We start from the raw sequence: 15,446 nt of genomic DNA on the forward strand, positions 1-15,446 counted from the left end.
CTGTATCACATCAAAGTAAAACCATCAGGAATTTTCAGATCAATTAACTGAATTCACTCAGCAAGTAAGAATCAGACATGTGGGGTGGGAGATTGCAACCTTCACGTGGTCCACGCTGTTTCGACTAATGCAATCAACCCGACGTGCACAGACAAATAGAACAAGTTGGGACTATACCCACAACTTTAGGCTGCGCACGCCATACGTAAGAAAAAGACCAGACATGTGACACTTTACTCGTGAATTAATTGCAGACTTTTTCAAACTAATAATCATGGAGATTAACATTCAAAAGTTACTTGCACAAAGTATCCCTTAATTTTATTATTTTTCTTTAAATATCAAGATATAATAACATTTATTTTTCTGCATACAAAATCCTCAATTATTTCTCACAATGGCCACCAATCTACCTTCCCTCTCGATCAAGAGGAACCACAGGCACACCTAGAGTAATTTCATCAAGGTGCAGGTCATGTCTCGTGATTCATAGTGTTGAAATATTAGTCAATATACAGGAGGCCATGTGAGGTATAAAATCTATAGGCCAGTCAGAAGTCGCTAGGCCCAGAAACGGCCCATTAGGAACGTCAGTCTGCAGCATAGAAGATTTGGTTGGAACCCAAAACTTTAACAGTGACAAATTGCACATCTCCTTCCCCACACTGCAACTATGGGCTATCACAGTCACTGTTGAGAGACCTCAAATGATTAAACCCAGGTAGCAGCCATGGCTCGGTGAAGGTTGAAGGGAAATTGTCTGCTGAGCACCTTTTTGGGTACTTCTTTGGTTGAAGGTGGTTGGCTATACCTGACCTTTAGGTTTCCCTGTGAACCAAAAATTGGGACGCCAGAGGAGATAGAAAGTGGTATAGGGATATGCGACCATGAAATCATAACGTTAAGAATAAATATAAGTATTTGTAAAATCTGAAAATGAGGACTTTCTTTCTCCGTACAATCTAAAGGAAACAGAAAAACTCAGTGGCGATAAGTTCCATGACTTGCTGAGTGTGAGTCCCGTGTTAATGGGCTGGACACTGGTTTCACGTCTTACTCTATGCCTTGTGTGCAGAATGAAGATAAAGAGTGTGTGGAACTAGTGTTGCACCCTTCATCCCTTTGGTTTTGGAAGAACTGGTTGGGGTAAAATTGTCTCCTATGAATTCCTGACCTGTTCTGCTCATAGGAAAGCAGAAAAAAAAACCTTGCAAAAAGCACATGATTAAAATAGAATTTCATCAAAGGTAACAACCAGAAGAAGCATCAATTAACCCGATGACAACCTCATGAAATCAGCAAAGCTATCCCCTCCATGCCCTCTCCTCTCATTGGCACTCAGTTTAATTAAGATTATTACAAATTACTCCCCGTAACAATCCTGACATCGGGATAACTCTGTAAGATAGTTAACATTCCTACTTTTCCACTCAGGGTTATAAATATTTTCGTTCTGCACAGGTTTACAAGAAGGACTGGGGAAGGAGTACTATTGAATTTGGGGCTGATTCAATAACTCCGTCAAAGACCGAGTCGAGGCACGATAAACCAAAAAGGGTCCCATGATTGCAGAATAGCACCAGCCTCTGATTTACTAGGGGTTCCATGCTAGAGAATCGCCTTGCAGCTGCTGACCGTTCTGGCACTATGATTTGGCAGATATGTGACTTTGGCAGCATTGGGGAAAAGTCCTTGCTTTAGCTCAGGGGATCCAGTGAAGAATGCTACTCCAATGCACTCTCCACTAGATGAAAGGCACTACTGTAGAATTCCTATTGAAAGTGAAGCCATTTTAGCAAGGAGGTGAGAGCATAAGGGTCCGAAGATAGGCATGGGGAATATAGATTCATGGTAAAGCAGTGCAATTATCTGCCCTTTTTCTGCCCACCCAAATTCACTTCCATTCCACTCAACTGGACCAAACTTCAATGGGACAGAAAGCAAGGAGCTAATTGCATGATGCTAACACCCAAAACCAATTTCTACTGCAGTGTTTCTAGAATTTGGATATAAGAAACAGTATCAAAAGTTACAGCGAAGGAATGTTCTTTTTTTTTAAGCTTATGAAAATGATCTTTGCTTTTAGTCAGTTAAAACATTTTCTGTTTTTTTTCCCTCCCACTCTCCCAACTGGCCTCGCTGCCTACAGTACGGCCAAATGGTCCAACACAGTAAGTCCAACACAGTGTGCGCAGTGCGTTAGCAGGTTGGTATCTGATGTGTGCAGGGACGGGCAGAAACACTGGGACGGACTCGGGTCTGCTCTGGATAGCCTGCCGACACAAGCTGTCAGTCAGGAGTTGATCCGAGGCTTGCTCTAATGTAGCTCACAGCTGTTAATTACAAATAGTCTGCTGCACTACTGGATCCAATTTCCCTGCAAAACAAAAAAAATTGAAAAAAAAATTACTAAAATCTACTGGATCGGGACAAGAACAGCTCATTAGTAAATGCTGCACAGTTTTCAATGTTAGAGTCGGTTATTGCCTGTCATCTCACTAAAATAATTCTTCTGCAGTCAAGTTCCCTGGGACTTTATCTTGCTGGTTTTACCTTGTACTAAACGTTATTCCCTTATCATGTATCTATATATTGTAAATGGATCAATTTTAATCATGTACTGTCTTTCTGCTGACTGGTTAGCACGCAACAAAAGCTTTTCACTGTCCCTCGGTCCACATGACAATAAACTGGGACACTTTGTGATGTCACTCATCCCCTCTTGGAAAGGCTAGCTGAGACCTTCTAGCAAGAACAGCTAAGAATAGTTGATACAGAAAGTGCAAGAGCAGGTGTCTCCCTCATTCACCTCCACCATTTCCAAGAGAAGACCTGGAATTTGCACCACACCAGAATAGCCATGGTGCAACAAGGATTGGCTGCAAAGTGCAAGAACAGTTGTGTGTGACGTGGTGGGAAGTGGATGGTGGGTGCAGGAAGTATTTTTTTGGTAGATGTCTCTTTCTGTGGAGCAGGGAGTTGTTTTTCTGTTGAGTTAATGCACATTACACAACAGATATATAAAAGCAAAGTACGGCAGATTCTGGAGATGATCTGATCTGAAATAAAAACAAACACTATAAATACTCGGTAGGTCAGTAGCTCTTTGGAGAGAGAAACAGTTAATGTTTCAGGTCGATTACCTGGAGTTTAGATTTTCTACATTACAACAGCAACTTCAATGGGCACAAAAGCTCTTTCAGACAAATTGTATCCGTGAATAATCTATCTATATACTATTAAAACTCTGTGCCTGCCGCCTGCCGTCTGGCTGCCGTCCGGCTGCCTTTCGATTTGTTCCATCGTGTAATGTCACAATGCCCAATACTCGCAGATGTCCAATCGGAATGGCCGATGCTCGCAGATGTCCAATCGGAATGGATCCATTTACATGTACGGCAGCCGGCTGCATTTCTTCCTTTGATTCATTGCCACGCCGAATCCAGACGCTCAATCTCCGAGATCATTTCCATTTCGGTAGAGATTACGCTTTTCTTTCTAAGTATCCGTTCCTCATTACATTTCGTCGTGTTTAAGTACACGTTTTTAATCAAATCCTTCTCCCCCCCCCCCCCCCCCCCACCCCCCAATATTTCAAAAATAAACTGGCTTCTCACCCATAGAAGCAGCCATTTCGGTAGACATTTCACTTTCCATTCCAACTATCCACTCCTCATTAGATTTCGTTATGTTTATGTCCACATTTTTCATTAAAACCTTCTCCCCCCCCCCCCCCCCCCCCCCCCCCACTCACTCATTTTATCGCCTCCTGCTGGCCAGCAACCATAACGGCTGCTGGCGCCCGCATCTCGCCTCAAAGATGCCATTTAAAACCATCCGCACTGCTCATTCCTGGGCCGCTTGAGTTGGAGGACCACGTCTCCCGTGGGGGCTACGGGTAGGGAATGGCTGCGTTGGGGGAGCAGACCCAACCGGTGCCCTTGGTCTAGTAACATATAAATGTGAGTCTTTTTTTCTTTAGCAATGAAGCTGTCAGATCAGTAAAGCGTATCCCAACAGTGTTTAGTCAAATGTATGTTAAACAAACCAGTGGAGGAGGCAGTGATTAGCAAAACAGACTTTGGCTTCTCCTTTACTGTGACGTCATAATCAGTAGCATCCCAAAGAACTTCTACTGAGGGGAAAAAATACAAATTATTCACCTACGATTGTTGTTCCGCTTTTTTGGTGATCTAACCCATGAAGTGGGAATCGCAGGGCAAGCCTTGCTCATGTGAAATAAAGTACAGCCATTGCTTCTTCCCAGGATGAACAGTGGAAATGTTTTCTTTACTGAAAGGTTTGATCAGATAGGCTTAATCTTAAAGGCCTTCTTACCAGGTTGCCGTTGTGCCCTTTCTCTTCTGAACAACGATAATGTTTGTGGCTAGGCCCTATAGTGATAAGTGTTTGGAGCAACCTCTCCCTCCATGGATAAATATTACAAGCATGAGTTTTAGCTTGAATCCCAAGCAGATTAGCTCCTGGTGTATTCATTGAGGGTTCTGGTGAATGTTGTAACACAAAGGATCTTTGAGGGGAAGTACATTGTATTTTGAATGCGGCATCAAGGTAGAAAAGGTGGTCAAGAAGGCTTTTGGCACATTGGCCTTCATCAGTCGGGGTACTTGGTATAGAAGTTGGGATGTTATATTACAGTTGTACTAGATATTCGTGACGCCACATTTGGAGTATTGTGTTCAGTTTTGGTCATCCTACTATAGGAAAGACGTTTTTTTTAGCTGGAAGGAGTGCAGAGAAGATTTACAAAGATATTGCCAGGATTTGAGGATCTGAGCTTTAGGGAGAGCTGAGCAGGCTAGGACTTTATTTCTCAGTGCACAGGAGGATGAGGGGTGATCTTATGGAGGTGTATAAGATCATGAGGAGAATAGATAGGGTAGATGCCCAGTCTTTTACCCAGAGTAGTGGAATAGAGAACCACTTAAACCGACCATAGGATGTCGGTTTAAGGTGAGAGTAGAACGATTTAATAGGGACCTGAGGAGTAGCTTCTTCCACATAGGTGGATATATGGAACAAGCTGCTGGAAGGGGTAGTTGAGGCAGGTACTATTTAAAGGACATTTGGTCAGGTGCATGGATTGGAAAGGTTTAGAGGAATATGGGACAGGCGTGGACAGATGGGACACCTTGGTCGGCATGGGCAAGTTGGTCCAAAGGGCTTGTTTCCCTGCTGTACGACTCTATCCCATTGGAAATATGGGGTAGTAGGATAGGATATGATAATACCCTAGAAGCATGCAAGATGGCACTTGGCAGAGCTGCTGATCATTGTAGTCTGTCCGTAGTGCATACCTTCCACCACACCCTCAGTTTCAATCTGTTCGTGTGGAGTTTGTTACAATTCAGCAAAGAAATAATTACAGCAGCTCCACACAATCCGTTGAATGCAATGGGAAGCATTTATTTCTAAATAGCTGCTATAACATGTTAGCTGGATATTTTTTTACCACACTCTCCATTATCTCGCATGGCAGTTACTTTGTATTACAAAACTTCTAATTCGGCAAAGTGGAAATATTAACATACTATTGTTGGAAACAGTAATGTCCCCACACATCACCCCTATCGCAATGCCCAATTTATCTAAGCCACCTCAGTGGTTATTTTTATTTGTTGATAATACCCACAGCACGTGTATAAAAATAGGATGCTTCTTTAGTATTTGCATAATGTGATTTTTAAATTTCCATTCACGCAGTTCACCTTCTCACTTGCACATCTGCCTCTCAAGCTTTGTGCCATTTTACTCATGGAAGTGAAGGTCACACGATGCAGACATGAGTGAAGCATCCTGTACATAATCCAAAACCGCAAACCCCAGCCATTTACAGTGTGCTGATGAACACAGTGCGAACAATGAGTTTAGTTAGAACAGTCAGGAACTTGGTATTTTCAGCGGCAAACAAATTATGAATAGTGAGCATCAGGGAGAGCAAATTGAGGAAAACTGCATGTAGAGCAGGGAACAAGGTGACGTTAAGGAGATGGTGAGAAGAAATAGCCACGTTTTTAGAATCTTATTTTAAGAGCAGAAAAGAATGAAAATAGCTATAAATTCAGTGCTTTTGGTCAGATTTGGATTAAGATTGGTGAGAAAGTATGAGAAAGGTGAAACAGATGTTAATCAGTGCAGAATGAAAACCGTTGCATTAAACAGTGAGAAACAGAATTAGGATAATGGATAATTCAGTATTAATACCAAAGCAAAGAGTAAAGAACATCAAAGCATTGAAGATAATGAAGAGTGTGGAGTATGTAGCAAGTTACATGGCAAAGACAGTAAGGAGCATATGAATATAAGTACAGTGTTGAAAGTTGTTTAAGAATAGCAATTCATACACAAACATTCATACAGGGACACAATGGAAAACATTCACACATTGTCCACGTGTGCGCACACGTGTACACACATGCAAACATGCAAATACACACATACGCAGAAATATTGAACAATTAAGGCTTGCAAAATAGAACTATCTCTCTACCAAAGGGCTAGTTAAAGAAGTGGTCCAGTTACAAAGATTTTACTGTGATTACAGTCGCTGATGCCCACCTCTCATGATGTGCTTTCTCTTGGACAAACTTCCTGCGGTCAGTCTTATTGGAGTTGATCACCTCCATTTGGGCATTGCTTAGGTATTTGGATGCCTCTTGTGACCAGGCGATGTAATCATTTGACCTGTCGTGTGACCTCTTCTCTCTTGTATCCCTGGGTGGCGGTTCCCTGCCCTCTGCTGGGAAGAGAGTGGAATAATGATCTTCCAGGGACGACCCCTCGTCATAAAACAGCAGGCTCCTGGAACGAACTAGGAAAATTAATAAGTGATTAATTAGCAGGCTGAGTGATCCCGTGTTGTATATTTAGACAGCTCCCAAGAGATAGTTCAGCCAGACTGCAAAGGCTAGGTGTTCTACCTTGACTACAAAAGGACATCAACTGAGATGGTCAGTATGAAGGGATTTAGATTAAAAGTGGAGCGAAATATCACGAGCCAATGGATATGCTGTGGGACTCAATAGATTTTGGTAGCTTAGGTTGCCAAGGATTTTGGGATTCGGGTTCAATGAGTAGAACTTGGCTACAAATCAGATATGAATGATTGACAAACTCAATGGATTGAATAACCTACTCCTCTTCCAATAATAGGTCCTAATGGAGAACCATCAGTGGGGAGAAAACAGCCCATTAATGGTCTACAAGCAACAATCAAAAATGCTACAGCTTGATGTTAAATGGCTATGAACACTGCAGAGCAAAGTTTTACTTGGAATGTCACACATTCTGTCTTCAAAGTATCACTTTCAGCCAGTTAGTGATGCATTCACTGTACCTCAGCATTGTTAGTGCCGAATCAGAAAGGTGTTCCTCACCTCAAGGAGAGTCCCTGGACAGAAAGGGCAGTGAGATAATGAGAAGGGGCCTTTGTCTAACCATCTACCTATCCATCCCCCCCCCCCTCACCTATATCCACCTGCCACTTGTCAACTTGTCAGCCTTAGCCCTGCTCTCATCTCCTGACCTCAAAACATCACCTATCCATGTTCTCCAGAAATGCTGCCTGACTCGCTGAGTTACTCCAGCAGTTTTTTTTGTAAACCAGCATCTGCACTTCTTTCTGTCCCCCTCACCGCTTAGTTTGCTTTCTTTTCCTGCCAAAATGGCCAATTGCACATTTTCCCACACTATAAATCCATTAGCAAGATCTTTGCCCACTAACTTTCTAACCAGCCCGCCTACATCCTTTATATACGTTACAACCAGCAGAGGGCGCCGCATAGATCCTTTCGGAGCTCCACTGGTCACTGACCTCCAAGCTGAGCATTGTCTTTCCACAAAACTCCGTCTTCAATCAGTAAACCAGTTCTGAGCCATATGACCAAGTCATTGCTAATCATAGAAACATAGAAAATAGGTGCAGGAGGAGGCCATTCGGCCCTTCGAGCCAGCATCGCCATTCATTGTGATCATGGCTGATCGTCCCAAATCAATAACCCGTGCCTGCCTTCTGCCCTGTGCATGTTAATCTTCTGAGGCAGCCTACCATGGGGTTTTTATCAAATGCCTTACTAAAATCATGTCGACAATTCATATTGGCTCTGTTGATGGCTGAGGCTGGAAAAGGACTTTACTGTTATATCTAAAAGGCAATTAGTGCAACAAGGCAGCTAGTTCATGCACAACAAGTTCCCAAGGAAATAAAACGATTGCAAGCTGAAGGCTTGGCGTGTGACTATATAATATACTATATAATATACAGGAAAATACTGAAGCATTGGAGGTCTGAGGTATATGGAGGAAAGCAGCTCAGGGATGACCTAAGCCATGCAATGAAAACCCTTGTCTGAAACATTGTCTGTTTTCCAGTCGGACCTGATGAGTATTTCCAGATTTTTCATTATGAATATGAAAATACATTCGGAAGGAGCAAGAGACCTTGTGCCGTTACCAGGACAACACCATTACATCCCAGTGTACCAATGATTTTTGGGACAATTAAGGAAATTACAGAAACATTTTTGCCACTGCTGGCGAAACGTGCAGACTATTTAACATCCTTAATAATTGGAGGTTCAAAACTGGGCAATTTATTTCTTTGAAATTGATTGGAGTCTAAATGCAGCTCAGTTGGAGTTGGAGTATATTCTGACGGAATGAGAAACCCAAAACCCTTAACTATGGGTTTGCCAAATCCTGAAGCAAAACCTTGGACATTATTTGAGCAACCAGATCCAGGCAAGTTTCTGCAGCGATATTTACAAGAGTAAAACTTAAAACTAGCACATTTTTGTCACCAACCCACCACCAGTCACATCTTCCCAGTGTCACCCTTTTCCTCCTTCTGCCGAGACTGCCCGCCGCAACTCCTTTGCTCATTCATCCCTTCCCAACCTAACCACCCCTTCCCCAGGTAGCAACCCCGCATGAGATCTAACACTTGTCCCGATACTTCCTCCCTCACCTCCATCCAGGGACCCCAAAAGTCTTTCCAGGTGAGACAGAGGTTGGCATGCACCTCCTCTACCCTCATCCACTGTATACAGTGTTCCCGTTGTGGCCTCCTGTAAATCGGTGAGACCAAGCGCAGACTCGGCGACCATTTCATCGAACAAGTGCTCGGTTCGCCAAGGCCGACAGGAGCTCCTGGTTGCTTGCCATTTTAACTTCTCTTTCCATTCCCATACTGACCTTTCTGTCCTGGACCTCCCCCATTGTCAGAGTGAGGCCACAGACTAACTGGAAGAACAACACCTCATATGCCAGTCAGGCAGCTTACAACTCAACGACATTGAATTCTATAATTTGGGTTAACCACATGGACCCCCCCTCCCCCTCTCTCTAAAATCACCCCCTCTAAACATCCCCTTCCCCTATGCCCACCTGGACGCCTGGAAGTTTGACCTATTTCGCCCCTCCCCTTCCACTTACATTCCTTCCTCTAGCTTCACAGTTTGCATCTCTTTCGATCCTATTGTCTTTTCATCTGTTGCTTTGTGCACCATCTGCCTATCAATATCCCCCCTCATCTGCAGCAACCTATCACCTGTCAGGTTTTATCCTGCCCCTCCTCTCTTCCAGCTTTCTTCTCCCACCCCAGCCCCCCACCCCCCTCCCTTGAACAATCAGTCTGAGGAATGGTCCCAACCCAAAACATCGCATATCCATCTTCTCCAGAAATGCTGCCTGACCTGCTGAGTTACTCCAGCACAATGTCTTTACTTTAGACTGATGTTCCACACATGGCCCCACTTTGCTCTGGGGTGAATCCTTCCAAACACAAACAGCTCCAGTTGGACCAACTCTGAGATTTGATTGGCTTTTTCCACACACAATCTAGCCTTGGTATACGTTTATCTATTTCCATAAAATACATAGTTACGTGGATGGATAACTCTAACCATGGATATGTGATGGGCTTGTGCCCTAGAGCAAAATTATTTTCCTTTTATATGCACTCCTGGTAATGAAAGTTTTGAGCCCATGTTGCAACAGGTCTGGTTCCATGCTGGCAATATTTGACCAGCACACAACCCATGAGAGCCCATTTGCTCACAAGAAGAGGTGATGGATAAATGGAAGGAAATTGGGAACAGTGTGCAACAGTACTCACTCTGACTTGTGGTATAGGCATCAGGAGCAGACAATGGAGCTGTTTTGACTGTCTGGGAGCCGGTTGAAAATTCTGGGAGACAAGGCATAAAGGAACCCAAGACAAGGACAAAACAGACCATCACCACCTGTAATGACAAACAAAACAAAACAAGACAAATTAAAATGTCATGCACAAAACCTCTGTTTTTGTGGAAGGGAACAGATTACCAATAGATTGCCGATCTGGAGTACACTTGGTTTGAGATGGGCAAACACTGGATTGCTCTTGCACTGTGCCATCACGGACAGTGTTTTTAAGAACAGGCACACACCTGTTTACTGGGACAATGTAGATAGATGTAAAATGCTGGAGTAACTCAGCAGGACAGGCAGCATCTCTGGAGAGAAGGAATGGGAGATGTTTTGGGTCGAGACCCCTCTTCAGACTGAAAGTCAGGGGAGGGGGAAACAGAAATATGGAAGGGTAAGCTTTGATTTGTCATTTCACACCTGACCCTTCCATATCTCTATGTCTACCTCGCCCCTGCCTCTGAAGAAGGGTCTCGGTCCGAAACGTCACCGATTTCTTCCCTCCAGAGATGCTGCCTGTCCCACTGAGTTACTGCAGCATTTTGTGTCTGTCTTCGGTGTAAAGCAGCATCTGCAGTTCCTTCCCACACATACTGGCACAATGTGTTTACTGGTGCAATTCCATTGGATTTTGTAACTTCAGATGTGTCCTTGTGTTTATAGGCAATGATATACAATTATTTCATTTGCTCCCACATTTTTTCTTTTAAACACTACTTACTCTCCCATTGAGTCAAAAATCACTGATTTGTTGCAATTGGATTCCACCATTTTCTTGGGTACAGTTTGTTCCTGCTTTGCATCCTGTGCCAGGGAATATACCAGGCAGCAGCCAAGATTTACTGTCTGGTGAAATTCACTTCTAGGTCTCTGAATGTATGAAGTCTGTCTGCACAATCCTAATAATAATAATGGATGGGATTTATATAGTGCCTTTCTAATACTCAAGGCGCTTTACATCGCATTATTCATTCACTCCTCAGTCACACTCGGTGGTGGTAAGCTACTTCTGTAGCCACAGCTGCCCTGGGGCAGACTGACGGAAGCGTGGCTGCCATTCTGCGCCTACGGCCCCTCCGACCACCACCAATCACTCACACACATTCACACACAGGCAAAGGTGGGTGAAGTGTCTTGCCCAAGGACACAACGACAGTATGCACTCCAAGCGGGATTCGAACCGGCCACCTTCCGGTCGCCAGCCGAACACTTAGCCCATTGTGCCATCTGTCGTCCCAATCCTAGACCAAAATTATACTCATCGCCCATGATTTACTGCCCTTCGCATTCCACGGCTCTAAAAGAGCATCTCAGTGGCAGAAGATACAGGTGACAATGGCAATTCCCCCTCCATTCCCCACTCTGGGGTTACTGATACTCTCTTTGCAATTCCCTCCCTATTCTTCACCTTATGGTAATCAACGCTCCCTTTTCATGCTTGTTCTTACCATCAGGCAGGTTCCTGTTTGTGTTGATGCTATCCGGCAGGGCCGAGGCACTTTCCCAGCTACCAACGCCTGCAGCTTCTGCAGCTGTTGCAATAGAGTCCTGAAACAAGAGACATCCTTCACTAATGTAGCATTTTACCACTTGCACTGCGGGCCTTTCACCTACTGCTAGCAGGTCCTGCTGCACTTGCAGAACACCTCCCGCCTCTCAGTTCAAAACTCCTTTCCCTGGATAGACACAAAATGCTGGAGTAACTCAGCGGGACAGGCAGTGTCTCCGGAGAGAAGGAATGGGTGACGTTTCAGGTCGAGACGCTTCTTCAGACCTGAAACGTCACCCATTCCTTCTCACCAAAGAGGCTACCTGTTCCCGCTTGTGTTACTCCAGCATTTTGTGCCTATCTTCCGTGTAAACCAGCATCTGCAGTTCCTTCCTACTCCTCTGCCAACTTATCTTTAAATCAACTCACTCTTCTTAGCTTGTAGGATGGAACTGCAGATGCTGGTTTAAGCCGAAGATAGACACACAATGCTGGAGTAACACAGCGGGACAGGCAGCATCTCTGGATAGAAGGAATGGGTGACGTTTCGGAGTCTGAAGAAAGGTCTCCACCCGAAACGTCACCTATTCCTTCTATCCAGTGATGCTGCCTGTCCCGCTGAGTTACTCCAGCATTTTGTGTCTATCTTCTTGGGGTTGGTGCCTTTTAACTTAGCATTTGCCAGTCTGACAACTCAGCAGCATTGGTGAAGAAAAACATTACCTGAACACCTTATCCCAGTAGATGGCAGCCTACTGGCATGTTGACAATTTTCAGTGAAGGTGTATATGCCTGTTGTGGTTGTCTGTTAATTAACCTGGTTGGAATTTTGACAGATATAATTTCCTTCACTGCCTTTTGTGTTACTGGTTATGGGGAATAATCAGGATTGTCAATGGAACCCAAGTGATTATCGACTTCAATCATAATACCTCCTAGCCAAATGGAAACGAGCCCATTTTTGATCATTCCCATCTTTTCAATTTGCTTTTGTGACAAGTAACTGGAAGGTCTGAATTGGAGAACAAATATTATCTGACAAAGACGGGTGGAAGCAATTATCAGCAGATTAAAGAGCAGTATTGTCGAGATTCCCAGTTTAATGGCAGGAATTTTTACCGAAAATCTGGCACTAGGCACTTGGGTGACATGCAAGCGCAACTGTTAGCACAACGACCTCACCACTCCGAGAACCAGCTTACACAGTTCAAATCCTCATCCTCAATGAAGGAACTTGGTGCAGTCGAAGATTGGCTATTGGATTCCATAGGATGGATTCTATCTAGGCTTTCAAGCAGAATGGTAGCTTATGAAACAGTGACCATGGTCTATGCAGCTGCACCTGACAGGTGCCTGTTAATCAAATGCTGCCTCCCCTTCCTTGGTAAAGTGCTGATGCACCTCCGACCTGGGGAGTCCAGACCCAGGGGCCACAGTTTGAGAATAAGGGGTAAGCCATTTAGAACGGAGATGAGGAAACACTTTTTCACACAGAGAGTTGTGAGTCTGTGGAATTCTCTGCCTCCACAGTGGAGGATGGAGGCCGGTTCTCTGGATACTTTCAAGAGAGAGCTAGATAGGGGTCCTAAAGATAGCGGAGTCAGGGGATATGGGGAGAAGGCAGGAACGGGGTACTGATTGGGGATGATCAGCCATGATCACATTGAATGGCGGTGCTGGCTCGAAGGGCTGAATGGCCTACTCCTGCACCTATTGTCTATTGTCTATTGCTCCCTCTGAAAGGCAGAGGCATGCTGGTTTTGTAAAGTGCTGGATAACCAAGCTTTAACTTGATACTGTGACTGAAGACAGTGTTTCCAGAGGCTGGCATTGCCCAGCCTTACTTCCCACAAAGAAACTCAAAGCCTAAACATGCACCAAATTGAAGATCCACACCCTCTCCAACAGTCAAATTCTCGTTAAAGTATTGTGGACCATGAAGTGTCTCCCGGACATTTCGTAGCAGATCCCAAACCCAGGACCTCTGCCCCCTCGATGGGACATGGGAATGCCACCAACTGTGACTCTGCCTTCAAGATATATACACGCACATTCCAAATGTATATTCCCTATTCCATCTTCAGACTCCTGGAACTTCCTATTTATGTGCCGCAGAGTACTTTCAGCAGAAGCACTGCAAGAGTTCTAGAAGCAAGTTAGCATTATTTTCCCGAGGGCTATAAATTAAAAATGATTAGTTTTCCAATTTCACTGGAAACTGCTGGATTACTCAATGCTGCCAACAGAGGGAGAACTTGCTCATGTTAACCAGCTCACAATTGTGAATACCAACAACATGTGACATGGTGCTCTTTTTTGGGAGGCTCAGCAGGATGTGCGGGATGTCACCAAGTACAGGTAAGGCTTGGAAGTTTGGGAATCAATCTGCTAGATTTTGCAGCTAAGTGTGAACAAAGTAACTAATTGGAAAGGCAAAGTTGCAGTGACAACTCTGACCCCAATTTTTAACTTAACTGCTCAGTGAGAAGAGGATACGAGGTGGTCTGAGCCCTTTGGGTGCTTAGAGGGAGTGTGGAATTGGGTGGGCAGTAAATCATGATTCCTATCCCCAAGTTTGTGGGATGCCTTAGGTTAAATTAGACCCTTGTATTGGTGAGTCTCTTGAAGAGTAGGGGAACAGCTAGTGCATTACTTTCAACGGCATGGGACCCTGATGTTGGTGAATTCTTCGGTAAACTCAATAATGTTATCAACAACTGACATTTGTAAAGAACCTTTGATTCCCACAAACTTAATCTAAGAAAAATGACATGGCAAAGGAGTAAATACACGAGAGGTATGACTACGTTTAGTCACAGAGAATGAGGTAAGGAGCATGGATTGTACAAACACTCACTCACCGGTTTGCATTTTCCAGAGTCGCCACTTTTTTCCAGAGCTCATTGTTCTCTGAGGTGTAAGTCTCCACCCTGGCAAAGAAAAAAAAACCTGAGCTGCAAGATCACAGATACAATCCACTCATAATCCCTACATTTTAAGATTAATCATTCTATTATTTAAAATATGGGACACATTTTCTATTACTACTTTCTGAATGCACTATCAGCACCAAGACATCCCACCTCAAGTATAAGCGAGACCTGCCTGCATAGGCAAGACTCTGTCTTCAGTCCCTTCCAACATTTCTTTCTGAAGCAAAGCCATTCTTATTACCTATAATCTGGTAATATTCCTTGATAAACTGTATTCTATTATGAGTTTATAATTGGTGTGATCTTGAAGCCTGTTTTCTTGAATCAGAGCATCACATTGAGCGGTGGATCTAGATCCTGCCATGCTAGTACCTGAGGGATCTTGGTAGGGTGGATGTGGAGAAGATATTTCCTGTTGTCAGAGAGTCTAGAAATAAGAGTCACTGTGTAACATAAGTAGATGATAATAATTCACACTGTTGCTTAAATGATAAATGTACGAGCAGGGACAAGAACAGGCCTGGAATTTGCTGAATCCATATCACACTTACTGCTAAGCTCCTGGGGGTGAAATGTTATCGTGGGTAGGTAGGAATGTGTTGAGATTATGATCCGATCAGCCATGTTCTTATTTAATGGCAGAGCAGGCTCAAACGGTCAAGCGATGCCACTCCTAAACCTGATTTGTATGTTCTTATGTGGATCCACAGAATGGTGCTTCAAATGCGTGTCAGCTCCAGTTGAATCTGATCACGTTGGGTGTCTGTGGGGCCACCCCAATTTCCATGCACTCCCCTGCTTCATCCTTGTTCATCATA

The 15,446-nt window shown here is 44.0% G+C and overlaps 1 protein-coding gene across 3 annotated transcripts in view; it reads right to left on the reverse strand.

The window, feature by feature from the left end:
• Nucleotides 1–295: 295 nt before the first annotated feature.
• Nucleotides 296–15,446, reverse strand: part of creb3l1 (cAMP responsive element binding protein 3 like 1) — a 140,412-nt gene continuing 125,261 nt past the window's right edge. For 2 of the 3 annotated variants that reach the window (XM_033039214.1, XM_033039213.1), the window contains exons 8-11: nucleotides 14,557–14,625; nucleotides 11,655–11,754; nucleotides 10,136–10,262; nucleotides 5,403–6,832 (exon numbers count right to left, since the gene is read on the reverse strand). In XM_033039214.1, the coding sequence (XP_032895105.1) occupies nucleotides 6,540–6,832; nucleotides 10,136–10,262; nucleotides 11,655–11,754; nucleotides 14,557–14,625 (589 nt within the window). In that variant the 3' untranslated portion in view covers nucleotides 5,403–6,539. Of the gene's footprint in view, nucleotides 2,378–5,402; nucleotides 6,833–10,135; nucleotides 10,263–11,654; nucleotides 11,755–14,556; nucleotides 14,626–15,446 lie in introns of those variants that run through there. The other variant, XM_033039215.1, reaches the window with a different exon arrangement.

Source organism: Amblyraja radiata, chromosome 20 (assembly GCF_010909765.2).
Source record: "Amblyraja radiata isolate CabotCenter1 chromosome 20, sAmbRad1.1.pri, whole genome shotgun sequence".
Classification (NCBI taxonomy): Eukaryota; Metazoa; Chordata; class Chondrichthyes; order Rajiformes; family Rajidae; genus Amblyraja; species Amblyraja radiata.